We start from the raw sequence: 9,362 nt of genomic DNA on the forward strand, positions 1-9,362 counted from the left end.
TTCTGTGACCATTTCCCATTTGCAGTGTATACTGATAACTAGAAGACAGTGTGTGCTTTACCTCAGGGGCAGCCTTCCCCTCACAGCTCAATGGCACCTAACTAGCATTCATCAGTTCGTCTGGTGGACAGTCCACTGTTTATCAAATAACATTCTGTACACGAACAAAGAACTTCAAGTTTTAAGAAAGATTTATTTGAGCAGATTGAGCCACTGTGTCTGGATGGCTTTATTGTAGAGTCCTGTCATGTTGTAGATGGTAGTCACAAAGTCAGAAGTAACTCATCACAGCGTCTGGTCACTGTCAGTTGCTAGAAGATTCAGCTTTATTTATGTGCTGGGTATAATGTACTTGCCTGTAATCCCAAGACTCACTCGAGGCAAGAGGAACATGAGTTCGAAGCCACCCTGGGCTATATAGCTTACTCTGAGACCCTGTCTCAGAACCCTTACCCCTCCCCCCAAAAATTATCCAGGAGGCAGAGGCAGGTGGGTCTCTATGAGTGTAAGGCCAGCCAGGGCTACACAGCGAGACCACTGTCTCAGAAAACAAAATAAAAAATAGAATAAAATTAGTGCCAGGGATTCTGTGTGAACACGAGGACAAGTCCCATGTCTGTACAACTTATATTCTTTGGCATACTCTTAGCCTTGTATGTTGTCGGTTACCAGTCACCTGACTTCGACAGGACAGTCCAGGACCACAGTCACAGCGCTGGAAGATTTCTGGGGCTTGGGCAGTGTCTTTGTGCCCCCTCCTGGAACACACTTGTCCCTCTAGTAGAACTGGCTTGCAAATTTTGGTCCAAAAATGGCGAGCACAGCAAAGTCCAGGGCCGCAGTCGGAGGTTCTGAGACAGCTTTCTCCCTCCTGTCCTGTAACAAGGTAGGCTCAGGCTCTAGAGGTGGCAGATGGGTTAAGGGTGTGTGTGTGTGTGTGTGTGTGTGTGTGTGTGTGTGTGTGTTATACTAATGGGTTGAGATTGGGATCTAGGAATGAAGGCCTATATAGCCTATATATAAACTAGCAAAGCCAACAGGACACAGGTCTCACAGAATAAGGGAAATTAGAGCCCTACTGAACAAAGACATCAAGGAATGATTATCTACCCTGAGAAATAGGTAGCACTCCACAAAGTTTGCTAATACAGTTTTTCGTGAGCATCGATTCCTTTACTTATAAAGGGGCCAGCTAGTCCAATATGTGAGTAGGAGCGGCTGTTGTACCTCTCCACTTTCAAATACTCTGTTATTCAAGACTTTAACTCGAGACTCCTATTTTGTTTAAAAGAATTTTTGTAAATCCCCAAGTGTGGTGGCAGACACCTTTAATCCCAGCAGAAGCCGTCGGGTCTCTGAGTTCCTGAACAGTCTGGTCTACACAGTGAGTTCTAGGATAGCAGAGCTACAGACCCTTTTGTACTATGTACAAGTCTGGAGTGAATGCATCTTCTTTAATCCACTCTGTATGCTGAGGCTATAGGAAAGGTACGTGGCACTTGGTACACCCCAGCTTAGGGAAAGCCATCGGTTGGAGGGTTTCCTTCCTAAGCTGTCATCACTAGGGTCTTGCCCTGGCCTGGCCAATAGAGTCCCTTGAATTGCTCCAAGAGCTCACAGACATGAGGTAAAGGAGTTTAGCTTCAGCCTGTGGGGCTGGGAGGGAGAAAATGGTTTTTAAAATAAAATATGCTCTCCTTATGATGTTCTTACCCTTATTGCTTTGTGATTTCTTCGTACTGGGCTTCCCCTGAGGTCTGTTTTCCTCCGCTGGCCATTTGGTGGTTCCCTCTGCGTAGGTGCCATCTTGGCCGTCGGTGTTTCTGTCCATCACTGGCCTCGTGTTTTCCACTGCAGTGCAAACATCTGAGGGACAAGTACAGGTGTGCTGTTATTGTAGTGCCCAGGGACTTGGCAGCTCTTCTACGTCCCGTTTTACAATATGATGTAGTCCAGAGACATACACTGAGTATCTGCACATCCCTTGAAATCATTCTATCCATGTCAGAGGTGTTGCCAGGTAGTAAATGATTTTGCTTCACCAAAAAAAAATAAAGACAGCTATCCAAATTTACTTTATCCAGATGCAAGAACACACTAGCCTGTCTCCCATGGTCGGTCCTAGTCTACGTGACTCCAATGATGCCATCAGACTGCAGCCCCGTATGGGAGCCCAAGGTCGCTCACCATTCACGCAGACCGTTCCTGGGCAGCACATGGCGCTCCTCTGGCATCTCCTGCGAACTCTGCGGCACGTGGCACAGAAGGACCTTTCATCATGGAGCGCGAAGCAGAATTTTCCTACGTTGCAATCCTTGTCTGACACACACTGTGAGCCCTGTGAAGGGAAACTTGTCACAGGCTGGGAAATTCAGTGAGCCCTAAGAGGTAGACTCCAATAGCGGTGGGTGCTGTGGCCAACCTGGGCACCATCTTGATTTTTCAACATAAGTGGTTTTCTCCCAAAACAGAATCCACCCGTGAGAAGACCTTGGCTGTTCTGGAACTTGTGTTTGAAAATTTGTCTGTAATCAATTATGAACCATGCCCCCAACCCCAATTTTACTTCAGAACTCAAAATTTAATATTCCTACACTCTTTGTGAACAAAGTTCTTCATGTGTGTCTTACAGATAAATTGTAAGTCCCCAACTGTCCTTTATTCTGTACACAGTACATGCATTCAGAGAATAGTGTGATGTTTAGTATGCATAGAGGATAATGACCCCTAAAACAACTCTGCAGTAGACAGCTACACTGATGGGTCACGTCCTAACTCTATACACCTGCTCTGTAGTCATGGTGAAATTCCTGTCTTCACTGCTGGATAGAAATCCATGCCTATCTCAACTTGTGAGGAAGACAGCTGAGCGTAAGGGCCTAGCCCATGGAGCCACCTTCATTATGTACCGATTTGTATATAAGTTTAGAGCCCTGACCAGAAAGCCATTTTATCCCCTTTTGTCTTGCATGCCTTTTTGAAAGATTTTATCTGCAATCAGTTGGCTTCTAACTGACTGACAGCTCCTTAATTCTGCACTCCCTGCCTCCTGGGGCATGGAATTACAGGATGTGCTCTGTTAACGGTAAATGATCAGGGAGCTGGGTTTTATGTGCAAGTGCGTCATATATAAACTCACTTAAAGGTGAGGGTGTCCTGCCTGATGCAGTGCCCTTTGTGGCTGGTCTCAGTGTTCCTTTGATCTAGCTATACTTACCTTCCCAGAGCCTTGCACATCTGAGGAGCTCTTGATGTTGTTAAAATCCAGAACCAGGGCTCCCAGGGGTGAACAGAACCAGCTGAGTCCAAGCAAGGCCACCAGGACCATCCTTCAGTCACTCTGGTCTCTCGGGAGTTCCAGAACCGCTTGAGTCTTCTAAGGCTGGGCTGCTGAGTGGTCCTAGGCACGATCTGCAAGTTGCCCACAGAGGCCTTTTCTGAAAGAGAATCTGCCCAAGGAAGGTGTGTTAAATGAGACAGGCCAGGTCTGACCAGCATGCTTTTCCGACACTATTTATAACCAGAGGTGGCCCCTCTTCTCCCTTCCAACCCACCGTTTCCTTCCTCTTTGCCCCACACAGGCTACAACAGATCCCTGCAAATCTTTGATCAATAGTTCAAAACAAGGACTCAGTGGAAGGAGACCAGAGGCAGGGCCACAGCGGCTGTTCCTCCAGGCAGGAATCCCTCTTAATTACTGCATATCAAAGTCAGTTCAAAGGGCTCCCAGCAAAGAAGGATGTTGTTATCAAAGGCAGCTCTGATAATCACCTGCATTTCCGACCCTCAGTCCTTTGGGAGGAGGGGCAAATGAAGCTGTGTCTTCACAGCTAATTGTACTCAAAGAAAGAAGAGATCGCATTAGCCAGTATGCTGTGGATGTTAAAAAATACCTAACGAATCACTGAATCCACCCTGAAGTTTAAAGTGGAGAAGGCTTACTTCTGTTTAGCCCTGACATCTGGACTCTAAAGTTAGGGTTAGAGTTAGGGTCAGGGTCAGGGTCAGGGATAAGGTTATGAGGGTCAGGGTCAGGGTTAGGGGGGTTAGGGTCAGGGTTAGGGTCAGGGTCAGGGTTAGGGGTGTTAGGGTCAGGATCAGGGGTGTTAGGGTCAGGATCAGGGTTAGGGGTGTTAGGGTCAGGGTCAGGGTTAGGGGTGTTAGGGTCAGGGTCAGGGTTAGGGGTGTTAGGGTCAGGGTCAGGGTTAGGGGGGTTAGGGTCTGGGTTAGGGTTAGGGTCAGAGTCCTGACAGCTTCCAAACTGTGACGTACCATCACCTGCTCTGTTCAGATAAATGCCACTTGGGAAACCATCCTTCTTACAGTGAAAATCGAACTCTTTGAAGTCAGTTATTTTATTAGGAAAATAGTGGGGCGCATAGACATCTGATTTTATTTTCAAGTGTCTTAATAATTTTTAAACCGAGACATAAAAGCATAATTTGACCCCTGCAGTTCCAGCACTGGGCAAGAGGAAGCATAGGGGTCAGGAGTTCTAGGTCAGTCTTGGCTACATAGCAAGGTGCACCCTGTCACAACAAAATTATCTTTTAAGATTTTAACCATGCACATGGGGACTGTGTGTGTGTGTGTGTGTGTGTGTGTGAGAGAGAGAGAGAGAGAGAGAGAGAGAGAGAGAGAGAGAGAGAGACTCATGTGACTGCAGTGCCCAAAGAGGCCAGAAGATGGCATCAGAGCCCCTGGAGGTAGAGTTAGAGGTGTTGACTGCCTGACATGGGTGTTTTCATTACTTCAGCCGTCCCTCTAGGCTCTAAGTTGAATTTGGGGTTTGATTTGGTTTGGTTTGGTTTGGTTTTGGTCTTGGTTTTGAAGACAGGGTTTCTCTGTGTAGCCCTGGCTGTCACGGAACTCACCCTGTAGACCAGGCTGGCCTGGAACTCAAAGATCTGCCTGCCTCTGCCTCCCAAGTGCTGGGATTAAACACCTGTGCCACCACTGCCCAGCTTCCTACATTGATTTTTTTGTTGTTGTTTTGCTTTGTTTTTTCAAGACAGGGTTTCTCTGTGTAACAGCCCTGACTATCCTAGAACGGGCCTCAAACTCACGGCAATCTGCCTGCCTGAGTTGAAATTTTTAAATGTTGCTTTCATCCTTTTTCATATATATATATATATATATATATATATATATATATATATATATATGTATGTATGTATGTATGTATGTATGTGTGTGTGTGTGTGTGTGTGTGTGTGTGTGTGTGTACGTGCGTGTGTGTATAATGTTTTAAATGGCGTTCTGTGTCACCCAGGCTGTTCTGCCTGGCTCAAGTATCTTCTGCCTCTTCCTCTGAATATCACCCACCAACAACACTTTAACCAAACCAGGTACAGAAGGAAAAAGGCCTTTTAGTCCTCACTGCTTTCATTCTTTTTAGTCTGGCCTCAGCCTAGGCCTGTTACAAATCTAACAAGGCAGTTACCGAAGTTACCGTTAAGAGCACTTGCAGCTCTTGTTGGGTTCAATTCCCATCACCCCCACAGAAGGTCACCACAGTCTGTGACGCCACTACCGGGGATCGGGTGCTCTCTTCTGACCTCATCAGGCCCTAGGCACACACGTGGTGCACATATACAGATGCAGCCAAAACACCCATACACATACATCTTTAAAAGTTGAACGCATTTAACAAGAACACTTCTCTGTTAGTGGCTTTGCTGAGTTTTCCTGCAGGAGCCCAACACAGCCAGGGACCCATGTGACACACTTCGACGCAGAGGACATTCTCAGTTGGGAGTTCCCAGGCAGGGCTCTGCTCTCAACTGCACCACAGCTCTCTGTAGAGCCCCTTGCAAGCAGTGATGCCCCAGGCACCTCGACTTCCTCCTTCCTAGTTTATGCTAGCATCCCGTGCACTGCTAACACCAAAACCCCAAGTAATTGAACAGGCATGAGGCATGGGGAGCAATAGAACCCATTTTGCAGGTAGAAAACCATGGGAAAGAACCCAGCTGCCTTCTGTTTGATATTTCTGCTTCCTGTTCCCACCTGATCTGCACAGAATGTCAGGGAACCAAAGGCTTTGGGCTGGGCTCACAGATGGTTGTGAGCCACCGTACAGTTGCTGGAGGATGGGTAGAAAGGAGACCCTCTAACAAGAACCAACAAGTCTTTGTGACTGACCTTTAGGAATAAGCTGTAAAATTAAGGATCCAGAGTGCAGGGAGGGGCCTAGGACAGTGTCCTCTTACTATGACAAGCACTGAAAAGTCTAAACTCAGGCAGAACTTTAGAGGGGACATGGGGTAGACCTTGCAGAGAAAGAGGTATGGTTCCCTGGACAACTAATATCTAAGATGATTTTTGTGGGATGTAGGTTAAGAGTGACATGGCAAGGGGCAGGGTTGCACACCCTTAATCCCAATACAGGGAGGCAGAGGCAGGCAGATCTCTGTGAATTTGAGGCCAGCCTGGTCTATAGAGTGAGTTCCAGGACAGCCAGGGATACACAGAGAAACCCTGTCTCAAAACAAACAAACAAAGACCAAGCAAATAAACATAGACAGGTGGCTGTGATGGATGACGGGGATGAATATTGCTCTTTGGAAGAGGGATGGGAGAGTCGGGATAGCAATTTGCTTTGAGGAAAGCTCTCCAAATACCTCAGCTAGATGTCAAATATCAATAAGCATGTGAAGTGAACCACTGTGCTTCTGTGAACAGCACTCTTCAGTGGATGCAGTGCCAGACACATGCGCACACCACACACACACACACACACCACACATACACACATACCACAGCACACCACACACACACACATTACACACACCACACATAGCATACCACACACACACACATCACACACACCACACACACCACACCACACACACACACAGAGCACACACATACACACACACATACACATACACCACACACACACACAACACAGCACACCACACACACACCAAACCACACCATACACACACACGCCATATCACACCATACACACAGCACGCGTGCACACACACACACACACACAGTACTGGTTGAGTCAGGGTCCGACAGACCCAATTTGGTCACCAGTCTGGCTTCCTGGTTCCGTTTCTGTTCCTCAGGACTCACATTGCAGCACTTGGAAAACTGTCCTGCGTTGGCCACTTGCTTACTTTCTCACCTAGGTGGTGAGCCCCGAGAGGGCAGGCCGCTTTTTTTAAGTGCACACTGTACACTGTGGCCAAGGCTGGCCGGGAACCGGCAGCTTCAGCCTCCTTAGCTTTGAATCTGCAAGTGCGTACCATCAGACTTGACAAAGCTCCGAGACTTTATGTGTTACCCCCAACATAAATGGACGTCTTTGGGACGTGCAGCAAGTGGCTGAGGCAACTTATAGAAAAATGAGTGTGTTTTGTTTCTGGCTCCGGAACATTAGAGTCCATAATGTCGGGACAGCAAGGCAGCAGGCGTGGAGGCAGGGGCAGGAACCTGAGACCTTCCATCTGCAGCTTCAGGCATGTCACAACTACCTAAGGTCTGTTACTCTCACGGCTTGCCCCCAGGGGGAGTCTTCCTCCAGAAAGGCCACAGGACCTCCCGACTGGGGTTACACCAAGTATTCAAATGCCTGAGACTGTAGGGGACACTCCCGCAGCTAGTCAGCGTCCTCTGAAGTCTTTCTTACAGCTGTCCTTGGAATGTTAAATGTCTCCAGCAGGTTCGTGTGTTTGAACCCTTGCCCCTCATCGGCTGTGCTGTTCTGGGAGGTTGTGGACCATTAAAGAGGTGGGGCCTTGCTGGAGAAGGTGACAGACGGGTTGGGTAGCCGGGGCCCTACCTCCTGCCTGTCTCTGCTTCCTGGCTGTGGACAGGATGTGACTAGCCACCTCATGCTTTGTCACTGTGCCTGCCCCATGATGGGCTGTATCTACCCTTAAAGCATAAGCCAGACAAACCTCCTCTCTCTTTTAAGTTGCTTCTTGTCACCATAATAAGAAAAGTCAGCCCTGGGTTCGGTCCCCAGCTCCGAAAAAAAGAAAAAAAAAAAAAAAGAAAAGTCAGTACTATCCGTTTTCCAGACCAGTGCTTTACGGCACATTCGAACTCCCACAGCTAGCAACAGCATTGCCTTCCTATGCTAATGCAGTCCAACAGAGAACAAAAGTTCCCCCACCTCACGCCTCATTTCACAACAAGGCTACCCTTCCTCCCTCCCTCCTTCCTTCCTTCCTTCCTTCCTTCCTTCCTTCCTTCCTCCCTTCCTTCCTTCCTTCTTTCGTTCCTTTCTAAAAGATTTCTTTATTTTTTATATATGAGTACTGTACACTGTAGCTGCTTTCAGATACCAGAAGAGGGCATCAGCCCCATTACAGATGGTTGTGAGCCACCATGTGGTTGCTGGGAATTGAACTCAGGACCTCTAGAAGAGCCGTCAGTGCTCTTAACCTCTGAGCCATCTCTCTAGCCCAAGGCTACTATTTCTGGCTCTGAATAGCCAAAGTAATTTTAAAAAGAGTGGAAAGATGATGGCAGAGTAGCTTGGAAAAAGACTTGGGCGTGTCTTCAAATATACCAAACACTGGCAAGGCCACTTGCCCATAGAAACCAGGGATCCCCACTGTGGAGATCACCTCATAAGGATTAAAGTGCAAGGAAGCTTTTAAAGGTTTCTGCTCCTTATAGATCTGCAATGTCCTCCACAGAATCATGTGGCTGGACAGCTGATCCACAGATGGAGATGACTATTGGACCTTTGGAGGGGACATTGTCACCAGCCAAGGGCTCTAAACCACGACAGCAGCTGCATATGGCATTTCGTTAGAGACCTCTGCCCAGGCCAAACTGAGATTCACCGCTACCACAAAGAAATGGATCTCAGGGAGAACCAAACAAGAAGCAAGTTGACTGTATTTTTCATGTGTTGTTGTTATTTGAGACAAGGTCCCTTTATATAGCCCTGGTTGTCCTGGAACTTTCTGTGTAGGCCAGGCTAGCCTCAAACTCACAGAGATCCTCCTGCCTCTGCCTACTGAGTGATAGAATTAAGGGTGTGTGCCAGCATATCTCAGCTTTTCAAAAAAAATTAAGTTACATTTATTTATTTATTTATTTATTTATTTATTTATTTATGTGTGTGGTGCAGGTATGAAGTGTGGTGTGTATGTGGTGTGTGTATGGTGTGTGTGTGTTATATGTATGTGTGGTGTGTGTGTGTATGTGATGTGTGTGTTATGATTTGCTGTGTGTGGTGTGTTATATGTGTGTGGTGCGTTATATGTGTGTGTGTGTGTAGTGTGTGTTATGATTTGGTGTGTGTGGTGTGTTATGTGTGTGTGTGGTGTGTGGTGTGTGTGTGTGATGTGATATGTGAGTGTGGGGTGTAGTGTGTGGCACTGCACATCAAT

General features: G+C 47.2%; 1 protein-coding gene across 1 annotated transcript; it reads right to left on the reverse strand.

Moving 5' to 3' along the window:
• Window positions 1-102: 102 nt before the first annotated feature.
• Dkk4 (dickkopf WNT signaling pathway inhibitor 4) lies at window positions 103-3,468 on the reverse strand. Its single transcript, NM_001109332.2, has 4 exons — window positions 3,218-3,468; window positions 2,188-2,338; window positions 1,714-1,866; window positions 103-876 (listed from the first exon to the last, which is right to left on the reverse strand). The coding sequence occupies exons 1-4, from the start codon at window positions 3,326-3,328 to the stop codon at window positions 626-628; spliced, it is 666 nt and encodes a 221-aa protein (NP_001102802.1). The 5' UTR covers window positions 3,329-3,468; the 3' UTR covers window positions 103-625.
• Between the last annotated feature and the right edge of the window lie 5,894 nt (window positions 3,469-9,362).

Source organism: Rattus norvegicus, chromosome 16, assembly GCF_036323735.1.
Source record: "Rattus norvegicus strain BN/NHsdMcwi chromosome 16, GRCr8, whole genome shotgun sequence".
Taxonomy (NCBI): domain Eukaryota; kingdom Metazoa; phylum Chordata; class Mammalia; order Rodentia; family Muridae; genus Rattus; species Rattus norvegicus.